The sequence below is a fragment of the Paramormyrops kingsleyae genome, chromosome 14 (genome assembly GCF_048594095.1).
Source record: "Paramormyrops kingsleyae isolate MSU_618 chromosome 14, PKINGS_0.4, whole genome shotgun sequence".
Lineage (NCBI taxonomy): Eukaryota > Metazoa > Chordata > Actinopteri > Osteoglossiformes > Mormyridae > Paramormyrops > Paramormyrops kingsleyae.
Genome location: NC_132810.1, coordinates 18,612,946 through 18,631,804, shown reverse-complemented (window position 1 = coordinate 18,631,804; position 18,859 = coordinate 18,612,946). Strand labels below are relative to the sequence as shown.

Sequence of the window (18,859 nt, the reverse complement as noted above, 5' to 3'; positions counted from 1 at the left end):
GCTCCTTACAGGCCCAAAGACTGATGGCTTGTTGCTAGGGAGAGGAAGGCTCCCAGGAACATTGTGCTCTCTTATTGCAGCAGTGTGCCATGGTCCAGGCAGATGGAGGCCCACTCTCAGACTGCTTTGTTTCCTGGCGGGAGGAAGCACAGGAGCGGCTTAGGGAAGAGGAAGGTGTTATTAAGACCAGGCCTCCTCCTCCTCCTCCTCCTCCTCCCCCCCCCCACCCAACCCAACCCAGTCCTCAGAGGGAAACACTGGAGATGATGAGGATTGATGTGGAATCCCATGGCAACAGCCACCCCCACCCCGATCGATAAAACAGACAGCCGCTGCTGCATCACCGTGGCCCGAGGGACACAGGAGGCGTGGGGACCGCCTCAGCATCCGAATTCAAGCGGTAAGTGAGGACATGCAGATGCTGGGAATGGAGAGGTGCCATTAACTAGGAAAACGTGAGCAATGTGGAATGGCAGCCGTCCTGCTGAGGAGGCGTCGCGCGGGCCGTTCCCATCTCCGCCCTCCCACCCGCCCCCACCGCACACCCACCAACGCCCCCCTCCTTTGTTCCGTGCTGCACAAAAAGCCTCAACAGATGGTTGTGTTATTTGCATCACAAGGTTCTTTCTGGAAGAGAGAAGTGTCTAGGAATGAATGTGCCACTGCCAGGTCAGTGCTCACTGACATCCCGCATACGTCAGGTGGCCTTGTTTTGGTGACTAAACGCTCTCATTCTGTAAATTGCGACAGACTGGAAGAAAGATAAAGATACAAGTTCATATAATGAAGATTAAATCTGAACAGGTCTTTTCTCCTCTAATATTTGGGTAGCATTTTACCTTCATTCTTCTATGTTTTACAGGATCATTGCATTTTTAAGAATAATGAAAATTCCCTGTATGCCCTTTTTCATGTGTTCTTGTCTTAACAGCAGAAATAGCGCTTGCTAATGATCTGAATGACACCCTTTCATGTCTCTGCAGTTTCTGATGTGTGTCCTGTCTAATAGCAGAGAGGTTATCAGTTATCCTCACCTGACCTACCTACAGAAAAGTCAGATTAGGGGCAATAAGGTAAAGAGATGTCAAGTAGGAAGAATAGGTTTAGAATAGGTTAAGAATAGGTTTAGAATAGGTTAAGTCTAAAATACTTGTTAAATTAACATGGACCACTATAAGCACTACAGTGCTCCAATATTTAAATTTTATATGTATATGAAAACGCAACAAATTTGTTTAAAAAACTCATAAGAATGGATGTGCCCCACAACATATATCATGTTTTACAAAGTTGTAACCCATAAAAACACACATACACACTAAATCACACCCCATACAATCCTTATACTGTGATGCATGTAAACAAGTGGAATTTGTTTACACATTTTTTTCTTGCGAGCAGGAACATCACATCAATAACTAAGAAGTTAGGCATTCAGTCTCACTATGCCTTTTAGTGTAATTATTACCATATGTAAATGTGAATGCAGTCACTGCAGATGAGGTGAGCCAGCGCAGCCTATTGGTTCCTGTGTATTTCCATGTGTCCTCAGATACAGTCCCCTGCCATCCGGCTCTTTAGCTTACGACTGTACTGACCCCTTGTGGGTACTAACGGAACTACCCCTGCCATTCTTGGTACAGAATTATGTTTTCCTACAGTAGATCACTCTTGGGTCTTTCCATTGTGGCCCACCACAGGACTCTGACAGTTTGCCTTCATATGTCATGGCCGGCATCCAAGTATGGGTACGACTTCATGTAATAGCTATAGCGGACTCAGAAATCGAAAACATTTTGCGGTACCTATAGCTACCGAACAAAACACAGCAAAGAAAGCTAGACAGTGGGAATGCATGACTAATTTGTGATCATACTTTTTTTTTTTTAATATATAAAAACAATCCCATTTAAAGAAAATGCCAATGGACTGGAATTATAAACAATGCGATAAAAAGATTTACTGTTATTAGATAAAAGGAGTAGTTAATATATTTTATGGACGTTATACATAAAATATGTAAAAATACAATTCTATTTTTAAAAATGTCCATGTCCACTGAGAAATGAAAAGGATAATAAAATATTTTCCTGTGGTGGGAACATTTGCCTCAAGAGTCTGCAGAAACATTCCTCCACACAACTCCAACGTCGAATACAGAATCGTATAATATTGCAGGCCCGAGGAGGGGCACTGATATTCAGCACACGTCTCGTTGACTGGTGTATATTATGAAAGATTACCATAAACAATTCCTGAGATTTTCTCCAAATGTAGCGGACTGTTTATTTCATGTGGCTGTAATATATGTATTGTTTGTGGCTGCAATGCCTTGAAATGTTGAAATGTAATTTTATGGGATAAAGTACAAAAGCTACTGCCAGAGAAGCCGGGCCTGTAATAGTAAACACCAGCCTTACTATTGAACAACCTACATTGCTGGGAAGTGCAACGCAAATCATGCTGAAAAATGAACTGAGCAGTGTAACGTGATTCAAACTCAAACAAGAACATGTAGGTTTGGTCTTTGAGGCATCTCTGGTTTAACAAATAAAATTAAATTCTACAACAGAGGATGGAAAAAACAACAGATGGAGACCGAACAAGAGGTCAGGCAGTGCCTCTGCAGATAAGGATCTGCTACTCTTTGGGTTTCCCTTACATGTTTCTGAAGGTCTCCAAGAAGGCATGTGAGTTTGGAACAATTGAGGGTAAGTAAGGGACGGATGGCGACAGGCTACGACCACAGGGCCGTCCAGACTTCTGTGGGAAGTGAAGTCACTTGCTGCCAATGTCTAAACTCATTTATTTTTTTCATTTCTTTCCCCAAACATAAAAAAAACCTCTATCACTGTTAAAAAAATGTGAAACCAAAAATGCCTTATGTAGCCAAGAAGGAGCAGCATACGGCGGCACCGGAGGAGGCCTAGCACACCGCAGAAACTGGGACAGAGCCAAACCGGGGCCGAAAAAGGACATGACAGGCCGCAAACTCTAATCTGGGCAGTCGCGGCTGAGTGGCGGCTATGCAGCATGGATTCTGGGAGACGGCGGCTAAGGGCGAGCGCTTCGTGGGACGTGACGGAGACGGAGGCTAAGGGCGAGCGCTTCGTGGGACGTGACGGAGACGGAGGCTAAGGGCGAGCGCTTCGTGGGACGTGACGGAGACGGCGGCTAAGGGCGAGCGCTTCGTTGGACGTGACGGAGACGGCGGCTAAGGGCGAGCGCTTCGTGGGACGTGACGGAGACGGAGGCTAAGGGTGAGCGCTTCGTGGGACGTGACGGAGACGGCGGCTAAGGGCGAGCGCTTTGTGGGACATTACTGAGACGGCGGAGACGTCACAATGCCAATAAATCGGCAGACTGACCGAACGCGCAATCCAGGCGTGTTAAAGAGCTACGACTAATGTTCTCACGTCACGGCACCTGTATATCATTTTATTAAATCTGACAAATTACCTTTCATACTTTCATATTTCATATTGTGTGCAGAGGTTGGGGGGGGGGACAATTACAGTTTCAAACTGTAGTTGGGGAAATAAAATCCTACAGCACTTTTAACAAACAAAATGTTTATTAGCAACTAAAAACAGGATGCACCCAACATTCATTTATACTTATATATATATTTTTTTTCTTTTTTGTAGTTGTTTCAATCACTGCAATATGATGAACAAATCACAGACATTTATTTTGGGGATAATACAGAACATTTTTAATTTATTAAAATTGTCCTTTCAAAAAAGAAACTGGAACTCAGTACTGTTCTTACTTTACTTGCGGTACTTATGTTATGCTTAAAAAGACAGAGAGCATAAAACACCACGGAGGCATTTCAGATTCCGACAGCAGCGTTTAAAAGGAGTCAGACAATACGGGCGATACAGCGACTGCTATGTTCAAGTATTCCGCAAATCGGCAGTCAATCCATCAGAAACAGCCGGGATTCCTTAAACTCTTCCATAGGAAGGTCACAGCCTTTTTTTTCATCCGTGTGCAGTTAAAAACGTTTTGGCAAGCACTTCATGGAAAAAAAATCACCTAATTGAAACCGTGGGGTGGCTTTCGTTAAAACTAAAAAATAAAAATAGAAATTACCTACCACTGGATCCTCTAGCAAGCCATCTATAGAAGTAAGTTGTACACCGTTATGAGAAAGATGAACACATTTGTTAGGTATCTGTGTCAGACGGCAAGTGGGATATTAACAAGTCCAGTCAGCCACTTAAATGAGTACAGAGATGACAACTTTACAAAATGGTCTTTACCTACTGAGTGATGATTATGTCCCCTCAGTCTCTGTGCTCTCTACCACTGGCTGTTTCTCAGCTTGCTGCTTCGGCTCGCTCTGTTCACTGTCTACATCCATGTGGGCGGCCTGCTGCTCGGGGGGGTCTGGCTCGTTGGGGGCTTTCTCAGGGACGGCCTGCGACGGCGCCGCTGCGAGCTCCGGTGGGGGCGCCGCCTCAGTCTTCCCGCCGTTCACCCACAGCTGTTTGCCAGTCTCCGGCACGGATGGCGTGGCAGAAAGGGACGCCGCGGGAGCCCAGGTCTCACCATCGCGCTCCCGGGGCCGGTCGCGGTCCCGCTCGCGATCCCGATCCCTGTCACGGTTTCTGTCACGCCCACGGTCGCGGTCATGCTCCCTCTCTCTGTCTCGCTCGCGGCTCAGCCGACCCCCATTGACATCTCTGCGGAAATCAAAGTCCCGGTCGTCACGGTCCCTCTGCCGCTCCCAGGGCCTGCGGCGATCATCAAAGTCCTGGTGCACATCAGGCTCGAACGCCGCTCCGCCGCGACTCCAGCCAGGCCCCCCTCCTCGGCTCTCGAAGCGGTTGGTGAAGGTGGCTCCCCCGTTTGGCCGCTCCTCCTGAAAACCTCGGGGGCCCCCAGCTGGTGGTCCTCGCAGGTCTCGTTCATCAAAGTCCCCCCTGGGAGGACCCCAGCGGCTGTCGGGTCTGAAGGCGCCTAGGGGCTCCCTCCTGCCCATTCCAGCCTCTCTGCCTTCCCCCGGAGGCCGGCGCAATGTGTCCCGGGACTCTAGCAATGGTGGTCTTCCAGTTCCCTCCCTGGGCTCCGCTGGGGTTCGGGGTGGGCCAGCAGGCTGCTTTTCTGGAGGAGGAAAGCGGTAGTCCTGGTCTCCCTCCTGCTGGGCACGGTCTGCACCACGAGGGGCCTCATCTTCAGGCTTTGGCAGGCTGTCGCCGGGCTGATTCGACGGCCTCCCAAAGGAGCCCTCGGCCCGACTGAAGGGGTCGACGTGGGGGAAGGGGGCACGGGATGGGGGCTGCTGCTGTGGGCTGGGTTCCATTGTTGGGCCGGACCCCACACCACTGGCTTGAGGCATCACTCCTGGTTGCATGAGGAGGGGGAACCTGCTTCCGGTACCAGCCCCGGCTCCCTGGAGTAACCCAGGACGGAGGTCGAGGGGCAGCAGTCCAGGCATCCTCTGGCCAGCCAGGCCCGCCTGGTGCAGGGGGTGGCTCAGGGAGGCCGAGGGGTGCATGCCCAGGAGACCCATGCCGCTCCGCACCGTCTGCATCCCTGTGCAAGAAAACAGAAACGGAGTTGTCCTCGATTCCTAAAGCAGTTGTGAGAACTATCCTGAATTTGGCTTTGGGCGTCCCAGTGAGCTGTCACTCACTCACTGCCCCCCACCACCCCTGCCGAGGCCCCATGCGCCCCGCATTCGAATTCCCGCGACACCTACCCTGCAGCGCTATGTCCACGGCGGCATCCCTCCCGTCCGCCGCCTGCGTGGGCTTCTCGCTTGCCGACGGCTGAGGGGGCACTGCCACGGGGTTGAAGACCCCAGAGCCCGGAACGGCTGGGGGGATGAAGCTGCCTGGGATGCTGCTGACGGGGGGAATCATGGCCCCGAAGGGCGAGTCCTTCGTGTTCTCCTGTGTGGCTGACATGGAGGGCTGGACCAGAGCTGAAATGTGGATGACGGGGAGAGATGTCAGATGGCCATCTCGCAGTCAGAAAACGACAGTCTGGTTGAGGCGATTAAGCAGTTATTTTGAGAGGCATCTGGCTGCAGGAGGGGCCTTGAGAGCACGTGGAGGGGCCTTATGAGGGCGTGGAGGGGCCTTATGAGGGTGTGGAGGGGCCTTATGAGGGTGTGGGCGGGTGCGAGAGCACGTGCGCCACTCTCAAGCCCCAATATGTCATTACTGAAGACGTAACGACGTTACGATAGCATCTGTTGTTTACATTTCTCTACTGTGCCAGTCATTCTTTAAAAGTGTGTGAGGTGTGGCTTGATTTATAAATTATTACATCAGTGCAAGGACAACATGTCTTTACCTTAAATACATGCGAGTAGTTGTAGGTCACGTAAAAATATCTCATATTAGCGGTCTGACACACACTCTCAAGCACCTCCAGCAGACACGTGCTCGTGGTGCCTCGTTGGGGCCACATAAGAAACACGGCACAGCTGAGAGGAACGCGTGCTGCTTCGAGAAACTCACACGTGGGGACAGATGGGATCCCGGGTCCCACCGTCGTCTGGGGAACCACAGGCGGTGGCATGAAACCTGCGTAGCAGAAAGGCACCCGGGAATGAATGAGCACTGAGTCAAAAAAGCGGACAGAGAAGCAGCTACTGGGTCACACGGTTTTCCCGTCATCCTCACCGGGTGGGGGCTGCGAGGTGTTGAACCCTGCTCTCAGGAAGGGGGGCGGTGGGCCAAAGCCTGGGGGGGGCATCGCCATTGAGACTGGGAAGGACGGGGGCACCAGACCCACTGTGGGGACACCCTGGGCTACTGGAATCTGAAAATGGGATTTGCACAGTTTAATACTGAATATACAACAAGCAGTGAGACTAAGAGATTAATATGACATCACAGTGCAAATCAGTACCGCCTACAGTAACCAGAACATGGGTGGAAGGAACCACAACCTCCTGTTTAAATGGAGACGCCAAACCGCTGGAAGGGCCACAGATTTCAATTTCAAATATTGACTTGCATTTCAAAGGAGCTTCTGACCTGAAAAGATTATCTTTGTGTTTCCTGCATTTCCTGTAAGTTTCACTTCATTTCCAACAATACCCAAACCAGAGCAGACGGGGAGGGGATTACCTGCACAGGCATCATGGTGACAGGCTGCGAGAAGGCCTCCGTCTGCTGGCTGCCAGAGCTGCCGGGGTCGGCGCTCACCGCGGCTTGGCTGGTGGACTCCTTGACCGGCTCTGCATTGCGGGCCGCCTCCCACTCTGAAACCGGCCGACAGCCCAAGTCTGTTACCACACACGTATACAGACCACTTTCACACACACGCATGCTGATATACCACATGTACCCACGTTCACACTCTGACAAGGGTACAGACACCATGCCACTGAGACACCAGGATGTCACCATGCCCACAGGGGGTCCCAGCGAGCCCCCCTGCAGTAATGACATTGGGGCGGTCCTCAGTCGAGCCTCACCGCTGTTGACGGTCTCCTGGTCGATGATGCCGCCCTCGGCGAAGCCGTCCAGGTCGTCGAGCTTCACTTTCTCCCAGGGGATGTAGGTCACGCCCAGGTCCACATCCCAGAACTGCTTGTACTCCTGCTTCACCCCTTTGTTCAGAGCCCAGGCGATCTGCAGGTGTGGGGAGATGTTCAGCAGAAGAACCTTCCTTACGATCTCAGATTCTGGACTTAAACCAAATTCTCGACATGGAAACGTTTTTCATTTGTAATACTGTGAAGCAAGTTTGCTGCATTACGAAGCTTAATCTACTAACACGAAACTATAAAGGGAAATATCACAAACGAAAATGGAATGAGTCACAATTAAACAGCTGCAGGGATGCGGGAGGTTTGTTAAGGAAGATCGCAGTCTCATTAAAATATCTCAGACAGCGCTCCGTTCACATCTACTCCCACCACCCACAACCTTGATGACTTTAGAGCCGATCTTGTAGGAGCCGGTGCTGAGCTTCTGTCGCGCACGGAAGGCATCCTGCCTGTGGACCATGCAGATGTAGGCACAGCCTCTAGGGGGTATCATCTGAAAGAAGCCAGGAAGCACAATGGGGGAGGGTCCATTTTAGTTGCTCGATTACTTAAAATACAAAACACCTAGTCTTAATGTCTGGCAGTACACTGACATTGATAGACTCAATCTGGCCGAATTCTTCAAACAGGTTGGTGAGGTCTTGCTGAGTAGCCTTCTTATCAACTTGCCCCACCCACAGCGTCGTACTGCATACTGTTTGGGGTAGAGAAAAGAATTATTAAAAAATATAAACACAGCAGTCACACGAAATCAATCAATAAGACTCTAAATAAAACGACAGTCTGGTATTATGCCGTGAAATAAAATACGTAATTTAAGATTTACTTTGGAGGTCCCCGGATGTTAAATCAGGATTACATTTTTTTTTTAAATGTCCCACAATGCCGAGCAGTGAACCGTGGGTGGTGAAGGCCCTCACCGCTGAGCGTCTTGGAGCGTATGGGCGGCAGCCCCTTCTTCTGCCGCTCCTTCTCGCGCTCCCTGGCCCTTCGCTCGCTGGAGTATGAGCGGGACGACTTCCTCTTCCTCTCCCGGGAGCGTGAGCGTGACCGCTTGCGGTGCTTGCGTTTCCGCGAGCCCGAACGTGACCTCGACCTACGCTTTCGCGGTGACCTGCGGGCGTGAGAAACAGGGAATATAGAGGCTGACCATGGGGAGAGCGAGTGCTGCTTATCGTTAAAATGGAATTACCATCACGGCTAACGATACAGACCAGTATAAAGGGCCAAAAAAACATAATTAAACCACTTACAATTTCAGCATAACAGGCCTGTCTGCAAAATGTATGAATGATTAAAGGCTATTTGGCAGTTTCGCAGGCCTCTGCAGGGCTTAACGCTTGACAGTAAAAGCCATCGCAAAATACCCACACAGGCACGGCAATTTTTAGTTATTTAATCACTAATGAGATGATTCAAGCGTGGGGGGGGTAACTATGCGGGTCAAAGCAAACCGCACCTGGAGCGGGATCTCGACCGCGTCCTGGACCTTGTGCTCACGGCCTTCTCCTCAGATTCAAAGATCTCCCCGTCCACCGTGTCCTGCCCTTCGTCCAGGTCCATGTCCTGTAAGTGGCGAGACACGAATCGAGTCGCCGAGTGAAAACCTGCATCTGACGCACAGATCGCTGGCATTGCGGCCCGCGAGCTGGAAAGTCACTCGCCTGCTGCTGGTTGTCGATGGAGTCGTCCAGTTTAGCGTCGGCCTCCTGCAGTTGCTGCTGGCTGCTGTTCTGGGAGGGCGTGGCCGAGCTCTCAGTGCCAAATATGGCCTCCTGTCCTTCCATGGACAAGGTCTACGGAAACGGCACGACCGTGAGACCATGTCAAAAAGCAGTGAGGGCACCGATTCAAAATGACTTAAGCTTTATCACAGTAATTATGCACGCACAAATATGACCGCTGAGGTATTCATGAGAGAAAGAAAACATGCAAGCATTATAATTTCATGTTTTCATTGTGGTTCAGCAGGAAATTTACCCAGGGACTGAAGGCAGTAAAACTCTTCCCCACATACAATAAAACACACAATAACTGAAAACAATGCATTTGTGGGAAGGGATTTCCCCTCTTTTCATTTTGTACTGTGACTGAACCAATAATTAATTTTGGGGGTGTGAAGCTGGGTCATGGCGGTACCTTCTGCTGCTGGTGCTGCTGGTCCAGCAACTGCTTCTGGAACTGCTCCAAGTTTTGCTGCTGCAGCTGTTCGGCCAGCTGGTGGAAGAGGGAGCTGTTGATGGACTCTGGGACCATCGGCCTGGAGGGCGCAGACAGAGAGAGCACTCATAAGCTGAAGGTTGAAGGATCACGCCCCAGCAGAAGGACGTGCTTGAGTAAGGCAATTAACCTAAGACACTCCTTATAATACAAGCGGAAAAGTACCGGGTGAAAAACACACTACAAGTTACTAAAATCACATTTCAGCACATCCAATTTGCCTCTCCCAAAACACTTGTATAGACAGAAAGCAGAGTAACCATGCAAAGGAAGTGACAGGGCACAGGCTGGGGTGACCAGAACGAGAACGGAGGCAGCGCTGTGGCATGATGGGAATGAACCGCCAGCACGATACTTACAGCTGAGACGATGTGTCCTTCTTGGACTCTTCGGGACGCTCAGAATCGTTTCCAAAGTCAAACTGACCAAGGAGTTTCTACAACCAGAGAGAAATGTTCAGGTCAAAAAAAGGGACATTTTGCAGATGCCAGCCAGTCTTGCACTCTTTAAAAACCCACGTGGATTGGTGCTTACGCACATCATAAGCCACCCACACTTAATAATGTATCTTTTAAAAATAAAACGTCTTGGGACTATACCTCTCCAGGCTTCCAAACAAGCCACCAAGCACCTACTTCCTGTTATAATTTGGGTCTGCAGGTTATACTGACCTTGTTGAAGGACGACACCCTCTGCTCCAGCGGGTTGAAGGTGTTGGCTGCGGCGGCCGCTGTGAGCTGCGCCGTGAGGGCCTGCAGCTGCACCACTAGGCCTGCATCCAGGGCCTGCAGGAGCGAGGGCTGGGGCTTCTGCTGCTGCAGTTGCAGGCTTTGCACCAGCTGCTGCAGCTGCAGGTGAGCAGTAAGAGACACAGGAACCGCCAATGAGAAACATGTCTGATGTCAACAGAGACATGCAGCACAGATGTTTAAATCATACAGCTGAAGACTGGACGACTGCAAATAACCTGGTTCGGTTCTATATCCCCTGTCTGTCTTTTTTACGACTTTACAACTGAATAATTCAGCACCAGATTAATCTGATGCAGTGCATGCGGGAGTCAGGTAGCTAATATAATCCTAACAAACCACAAAAAGGAAAGAAGCTGGACTTTGTGTTTTGCCCTAAGTTTTTGATAAAGGAATAACATTATCCTGAAATATTCTATATGAAAGCCTATAAATCAAAACTAACGTGTGCTTGTGGGAGGTCGTTACTGGAAAGGGGGGGGCTGCACACACCTGCTGCCCCTGCGGAGACTGCAGGATCTGGGCCACTGCAGCCACGGTGTCCGTGTTTGAGATCTGCGACGCCCAGTCAGGCAAGCTCTGCACAATGTTGGCGGGGGTGGCGGGAGTGGCTGGGGTCCCTGCACACCGTGTATCAGGGAAAGGGAGAGAAAATAGCCTTGGTCCAAAATCAAACACAGCACCACTGAAATAAATGCGACTATAATTTGCAATCAGGTCTGCATGGTACTGGAAAAAATTAAAATATTGTGATGTGAATTTGTTGCGATAAATATGCAATGTCTATAAAACAAATGAGTTGAAAATTTACCCAAAAAATAAACTATAACCAAACACGTCTTTTATTGTCCATCAATGGAGTGTGTTAAGTGAGTTGGTGGTGTTACCACGAGGTGTGCCGACAATTCGATTTTGCCGAAAATCTCTCCAGTAAAAATCCAAAATATTTTAATACAGTGGGAAATGAATTTCTTCTGACCAACTCTTGTTCCCTTTTCTCCTCCACATTTTGGTTCATTTTTCACAAACACGCCACGCTGTCTCTGAGTCAGTCTGACAGCAGAGACGAAAATGATCACAATGAAACAGCTCTCGAAAATACCATCTAAATACCATCCACCTCAGCATAACATAAGGACGCTATGGAAAATGAGACACCACCCAAACCTAATCTCAAACTGACAATCGTGATCCCAATGATGTGAAAATGGCAGGAGCGTAACACACACACTGTGCAGACCTACATGGATTTAAAGGAAATGGGGAGATTGCACCACAAGAGGTCAGTATAACAAAAGACGACAATTTATGTTGTTATCAACTTGTTACAAACTATTCTTTAAAAACGTATGACGGGAGGATTATATATACTGCTTAAAAAAAAAAACCAGAGGCTGAGCTAACATATCACTTATTGCACCCACTTTTGAAAGTGTGTCCCCCTTCATGTGAATGTGCGTGCAGGTCTGGGCTCAGCATACTGACCTGGGGTAGTGTTGTTGACGGTGGCTGCACTGCTGGCCGTGACGGGCGTCACGCTGAGCGGGGGCAGCCCCACCGCCATGTCCAGCAGGGGCTGGATGATGTCGCTCTTGAAGACGTTGTTCTTCTGCCAGAGGTTCAGCACTCTCACGATCTTACTCTGAGACACACACATAAATATTTACCATTCAAAGCAGCTCTCTGGTGTAGCTTTATCTTTAAAGGTCTTGGGCTGGGACCCACCTTGTCATCAGACGGGCATCGATACAAGTTCTGGAAGGTTCCTATGATGTTCTTGCTGAAGCGTGGTGCAAACACGTCTTTCTCTTGACCGAACTGGTGCCGTGACTGCCTCACTATGGAGTCGATAACGTACAAGCCGGGGACCTTGTACTCCGGTTTGCACTACCACAGGGGACAGGGGCATTGGATTAGTCTCTAAATGCAACTCAACACGCACAAACCTGGTAAAAACACAGGACAACCAGCACAGACTGATCCTGCAAGAGCAGCCATAAGGAATCATATAACTGGGAACTGAAGCAGTGGTTACATATGTAACAAATGCTGTTATGGTAAGTATTCTGGACCCACATAAAAAAAATCTACATTAAAAAAACATGCAAAATGACCTTGTGGCCTTTAAAACTAATCACTGCTCTGCTTTTTCACATGGATCTTTTTATCACAACAAACATGAGGTAAAGCTGCACAACACTTACAGAATATTATAACCACCAGGCACCAGGTAACAGCTGCAGTTGTTGGTACTTAAATGCCTTCAGTTAAATATTACTATTTAATTTGATTAAAGAGAAACGAGCTAATGTGAGGTATGCAGCATGTGAACTTCAGCATCAAGGGACTTACTTTCTGAATGAACTTCTCCACACTCTGCACAACATGCTTATAAAACTGCAAAACAGAAAGAAAAAACATGATTCTGTAAGACACAGCATGTCGCAGTCAGGCAAGCAGTGCAAGCAGATGAGCTGGGCATCACTTTCCACGATGGCAGCGAGTGGCGGCAGCAATGGCCGCGTTTAGACGCACGAGCAGGATTATTGCTATTTCATACTGGGCTGAAAGTAGAAAAAGTCCTAATGGAATCTGCCCACAGTAATTATACGCATGTCTTTCAAAGGGAATTAAACCACTATAGAAACAATTATCCAGAGGAGTAACCATGTGTGGAGTGGGGAATCAGGCTAATATCTAGAAAGTAGCATGAAGTCCATTATCCTGTAGAGACGACCGTGCAAAGAGCACCACAGTCAGATAGTCCTTCTTATAAACCTAGAGGATATTTACACAGTACTTTTACTTACAAGAACCATAATCCAAAATTTTGACTCCTGCAGAAAAACCGTTCCTGTTATCAGAAATAGCGTCTATGACTCCTGGCTGGTTCACAATCTGCCTGTTCTCCCTTAAACATACACCCTACACTTTAGAAAAGCATAACAAACAGCTGTGATAGACCCCGGTCATACAACAGTGTGGTATAGAACCAGTGAACGGCTGACATTTTTCATATTAATTTTGCTGACGCATAAACTTCACCTTTAAATTGTTCCCCACCAGAGCCCAATAAATGAATAAACATTAAGTTGTCTACCATGTGTTTTGTGTCTGAACTTTCAAGCTAGAATTATTATTTGTTTTTAATGTAGGATTCTGAACAACGAAGACCAATAGAAAATCTGGGTGCACTGGGACTTATAAATTATGAAAAGAGGTGAGGAAAAAGCCTTGGATGCCAGTTTTAATATATTCAATATAAAATACATGAAACAACACAACACACATGGGGCCTGTATACTTAACTGCAGTGAAAACATCTGCTTTAACATTCCTGTTCCCAAACCCAATTAGCTTAACAAGTTGTTCCTATTTATATTTTTCAATCAACATAGTCCTCCCAACATGCCTTGTGATGAGAAAGCACATGAAACAAAGAGAATGGACAATATGTGTTTATGAAAGATTGCAGGTTCGAATCCCCCACCAGCAAGTCACCACTGAGGTACCCTGAGCAAGGTACCATCCCCAAGCACTGCTCCCCGGGCGCTGAATTAGCTGCCCCCTGCTATGTCATGAAAGTCACATATGGGTCAAATGCAGAGGTCACATTTCGTTGTTGCGCACTGTGTGCTGTGGTGTGTTGACAATGACCACTGATCACTGATCACTAATAAAAGCTCCACTGTAAAAGTACATCACTGTGTGTGAACCTAACAAAAAGCTCCACTGTCAAAGTACATCACTGCGTGTGAACCTAACAAAAAGCTCCACTGTAAAAGTACATCACTGCGTGTGAACCTAACAAAAAGCTCCACTGTAAAAGTACATCACTGCGTGTGAACCTAACAAAAAGCTCCACTGTAAAAGTACATCACAGTGCGTGAACCTAACAAAAAGCTCCACTGTAAAAGTACATCACAGTGCGTGAACCTAACAAAAAGCTCCACTGTAAAAGTACATCACAGTGCGTGAACCTAACAAAAAGCTCCACTGTAAAAGTACATCACTGCGCGTGAACCTAACATGTTCTATACGGGGTCACCCAAAACATGCTCCCTATGAAAGCATTTGCTCTAGCAAATGTGGTTCAAACTTAAAGAATTATTAGTGCAATTTTATGTGAAAATGAAGGGGGGAAAAACTGTAAATTGTCATGCTGTCATAAATTTTTTTTAATACAGTGTGTTGCCTTATAACACAAAGCTACTGATAATCATTTTAGGTCTGCTCAGATCTGCTCCATTTCCATCCATTTGCCCTCAGGGATTAATAAAATGTATTTCACCTTTCTCCATTCCCTACCTAATTAAAATTACCAAGCCGGTTTGTTTATCGCTTTTCTGTTACAAATCAGAAGCGAGGTATTATAGTACGCCTGACCCTGTTATGTGTCAAGCGATGACATCATCGCAGTATCAGGTGCACCATTATAACTTCCCCCCATTAGGTAAGAGTTTCTGACCACCAAAATGCTAAGCCTAGTCTGGTCACCATTTGTCAGTAACAGCTTAGGACTTGCATCTTTGCAATTTGCATTAGGTCCTTCAAATGAACATTTGTTTATTATTATTTTTTTAATTAAGTGAATCAGGGAAGGTAACAGCGTAGACTGTCTTGGCATCCTCTATAAAGAGGACTGACTTCAGGCTTATCTTTGACTACTGAAGGCTGCCTGGGACACAAACGATGCATTGACAAATACTTGTGTGTTTGTGCTTATTCCACCCAGCTGGGCTTGTCCTCCTTCATTTCCCATTTCTGTGGGGTAGTGTTCCCCAATCCAGCCCTCCGGAACCTGCAGACGGTCCACATTTTTGCTCCCTAGCAGGAGCTGGGAGGGAGCGAAAACGTGGACCATCTGTGGATCCCTGAGGACCGGGTTGGGTAACACTGCTGTGGGTAACCACACTTTATTTTTCGTTAATCAGGTAACATTAGGAAGAGGAGCAGTGTTGCTCCTCACAACGCCTGCTGTCTTTAGTAAGACAAGAAAATGCCATTCATATTTTTTGAGCTGGCACAAGCCGCAATGGAGACACAGTAAACAGATTTCCATTAAATCATTATGTAAGATGGTAATTCAGAAAAAGATACTTTTAGCAAAATACCAAATAAACCAAACCCAAGGAATGAATGACTAAATAATCAACTAAATAATCGGCTAAGACAGAAAGACTCAGAAGGAGTTTCTATCCCCAGGCCATTCGACTCCTCAGTCAGGACACACCCCTCTCTCTCTACACGGTGTTATAGTATTATTATAGTACTTTTATACTATACTGGACAGCAACCATCTCAGAGTCTCATACTCATTGTCATCATTGTCAATGCACTTTAACCTTATAACTTATTATGGCATATCGCACATCTGTAAATCTGTTTCAAATCCATATTATATTCAAAGTTCTATTTTAAAATTTTATTTATTTCTCCTTTCTATTTCCTTTCATATCCTTTGTATCAGTTGCACAGTCAAAAGAGTGGTTCAGGATACATTTCACGGCATGTTGTATCTGTATGACTGTGCATGTGACAAAGAATCTTGAATCTAGTGCGACACCCGTATTCGGCCATTTTAAAATTCCAAAATAAGACTTGAAACTCAGACTCGTTCACTATCACTTCCAAGAAATTAACCATTGTTCTCAGAGACATATCCTAAGTCAATAATGCAGCTCGCTTCAGAACCACCTGTCTCATCACAACAGCATTAAGGTTAGACACTAAAGTGGGAAGTTTCCCCTGCCTCAGTGTTATTCAGATGGCTAAGAGATGCACCCAGCTTTCATGTGATGTCCTGACAAGCATGGATGCGAATGTTGAAGCTGCACCATACAGAAAAATCACTAGTTCCAGTGGGAATGACTCCGGTGAACCTGCTGACAGCGAAATGGCCCACAACACTCAAAGCAGGGTGTCATGGGAAGCATGATGTTCCCAGAGTTCATATTGAAACTGCTGAGCTGTCATTGTGCTCTGCGACATTTTTCAAAAGGAATATCATAATGAATAATAATAGTCGTCTAAAATATGCATGTAAACAATAAAGCCCTTTCAAAGAAATTAAACCAGCAACAATTTGGTTGCATGTGACCAAAAATGTGTCGAGTGTGACATTTTTTTCCTTGGTCACACTGGTGCAGCTACCATTTCACAGGTGTATGTTTTTTTCCATGGTCAGAGCCAATCAAAGGCAGAGAAGCAGTGGGTCTTCGCCACTTTATACCAGTGTTTTTGAAACTATATGTTTACAAATGCTTTAAAAGGGTATGTTTCTATTCATTATAAAATCATTTACATTAAGCTTGATAGTATAATCAACATGCTTTATTAGATTATTAATGTACATTTAACTTGCAATGTTGTATGTATATTTAGTTTGGTAGCAACACGTTTGCTTAACCTGAAATATAATTATTAGTACCTTGATAAAGCAATATTAGGGATTTTGCTTTACCATTATATGCATTTAACTGCAGACCTAGGCCGAATTATATTACACGTAATCCATACACGCTTTTTTTAAACATTCGTGATCGTTGTCTATTTTGTCCATCTGATGCTATTTGGCTAAATATACATCAATACATTAATAATGTAATGAAACACGTTGATTATACTATCAGGCTAAATGTAACTGATTATTTAATAGTAATATAAAACACCTTTAACACATAAATGCAGTTTCAGAAAGACTGCTATAAGAAACACATCCTGAGTCGTGACAAGGGTGACCACCAGAGCCCCCCCCCACCCACCGCAGCATCTGAGCGTCAGGCAGTGGCAAACCAAAGCTTTTTCTATAGGCATCTGGGAGCAGCACGCACTTTTGAACATTTGAGTTTTTGAAATTTTCAGTTTGTTAAGCACTTTAAATACTGACATTTAAGTTTTGCTTTAAAATAAAGTTTTTCCAATTTTTTGGTTTGTGCTGTGATTCAAATACAGACAAACATTTACCTGCACTTTTATCCCTGTCTACAATCATTTACATAACTATTAAATGTGTATGGGAAATGACAAAAAGGTAACCCTTAAAATGTATTATTGAGGCACTGCTGAACTCCTGCGGGCGTTTGACAATGAAAAATTGTATTGATACACAAGAAATAAATACATAGCCTTTAAGTATCCCCAAGTAATATATTTGAATTATACCAATTTATACCAGCTAATTGGGCTGGTGCACTTTACAGTCGTATGGCAGTTAACACGCACACACACACACACGCACACACATAATGCTTTTTGAATTATCTTAACCAAGATAAAACAAAAAAGTAAATGGTGGTAAATATCATACATCACTTTACAGATACAGGCATAGTTACCAGGCTATTAAGGAATCAACGAATGCAATGACATAACAATACGGCTGATATGTTTTAAAGGGAGCATCACTGCACCGATATTACGTAACCTTTCACAAACTGTAGGAGGCAGCAGAGCCTCATGTTTCATACGCTGCTGCATCATCACGGTGCTTTACAGTACAAGTGGCCAATGGGAGCAAAGGGCTGACAACATGAACAGACTGCGAGTTGAACACGCATACACTTGCGAACTGAAACAATATGCTAGAGCATATATCTGTATTTAGGAGCATCAGAAGGGCCCCACTGGGGTCTGTCCAATCGTCCACCTCTGCTAATGCCAGCATTCAGCCAAAACACTGGATAATGCTGAAGCATCATCACTTCCATTTCAGGAAGAGATTCCAGCTGGAAAACAACCCACATAAGATGATTTACCGATGCTGAATTACTAAAGTGATAAAAGCAAATTAACCTGATCCACTCCCTGCTTTTAATATTACAAACTATCATCTGTGTTTAACACGCATATGGTAAATTAACAGAACTTCGCATTTAAATCTCATGCTGGTTGGGTTGCAATTAATAATGCATAACATAAAATACTGAATGTGCCCTTCCATGACAGGTTTAGTCCATACAATAACACGCTACTAATGAAAATTAGTGATGGTTAAAAAAGAACATTAAAAACGGAAATAAGCTTTAAAAAAATCTTGCTGCTGGGGCACTGCTGACTAATAACTAAGATATAAATTACAAATTCCTATCTGTGCTTCCTGTTTTAGTTTGAGCCAACAAGATATCAAACGATGGGACATTATTAGCTGTTAATACTCAAAATCCTACCTATATGTATTTAACAAAATGCCAGGTACACAGCTACATTACCCTACTGCCACCTCCAGAAAAACAAAATCTAAATCAGGACACCTCCCACGTCCACCTGGTAAACTTTATTGTGTGGGACCCCCAACCCCCGCTTGGAAAATTATTTCGTGGGCAGGGGACCTTTGATTGTGTCGTTGATGGAATTTGGGCCCAGGGTAAAAATT

At 46.0% G+C, this 18,859-nt stretch overlaps 2 protein-coding genes across 2 annotated transcripts in view; both read right to left on the bottom strand.

Moving 5' to 3' along the window:
* tiam2a (TIAM Rac1 associated GEF 2a) overlaps positions 1 to 4,283 on the bottom strand; it is a 68,205-nt gene extending 63,922 nt beyond the window's left edge. Inside the window, exon 1 of the mRNA XM_072698755.1 lies at positions 4,269 to 4,283. The gene's annotated coding sequence lies outside the window, so the exon portion shown is untranslated. The remainder of the gene's footprint in view (positions 1 to 4,268) is intronic.
* Positions 3,556 to 18,859, bottom strand: part of LOC111842177 (SR-related CTD-associated factor 8) — a 27,481-nt gene continuing 12,177 nt past the window's right edge. The window contains exons 3-20 of the mRNA XM_023808536.1: positions 12,838 to 12,882; positions 12,211 to 12,372; positions 11,971 to 12,127; positions 10,978 to 11,105; positions 10,408 to 10,584; positions 10,096 to 10,172; positions 9,656 to 9,776; positions 9,181 to 9,312; positions 8,976 to 9,082; positions 8,437 to 8,630; positions 8,110 to 8,210; positions 7,896 to 8,009; positions 7,442 to 7,598; positions 7,092 to 7,225; positions 6,642 to 6,780; positions 6,477 to 6,542; positions 5,711 to 5,935; positions 3,556 to 5,544 (exon numbers count right to left, since the gene is read on the bottom strand). Coding sequence (XP_023664304.1) covers positions 4,283 to 5,544; positions 5,711 to 5,935; positions 6,477 to 6,542; positions 6,642 to 6,780; positions 7,092 to 7,225; positions 7,442 to 7,598; positions 7,896 to 8,009; positions 8,110 to 8,210; positions 8,437 to 8,630; positions 8,976 to 9,082; positions 9,181 to 9,312; positions 9,656 to 9,776; positions 10,096 to 10,172; positions 10,408 to 10,584; positions 10,978 to 11,105; positions 11,971 to 12,127; positions 12,211 to 12,372; positions 12,838 to 12,882 — 3,498 coding nt within the window. The 3' untranslated portion in view covers positions 3,556 to 4,282. The remainder of the gene's footprint in view (positions 5,545 to 5,710; positions 5,936 to 6,476; positions 6,543 to 6,641; positions 6,781 to 7,091; positions 7,226 to 7,441; positions 7,599 to 7,895; positions 8,010 to 8,109; positions 8,211 to 8,436; positions 8,631 to 8,975; positions 9,083 to 9,180; positions 9,313 to 9,655; positions 9,777 to 10,095; positions 10,173 to 10,407; positions 10,585 to 10,977; positions 11,106 to 11,970; positions 12,128 to 12,210; positions 12,373 to 12,837; positions 12,883 to 18,859) is intronic.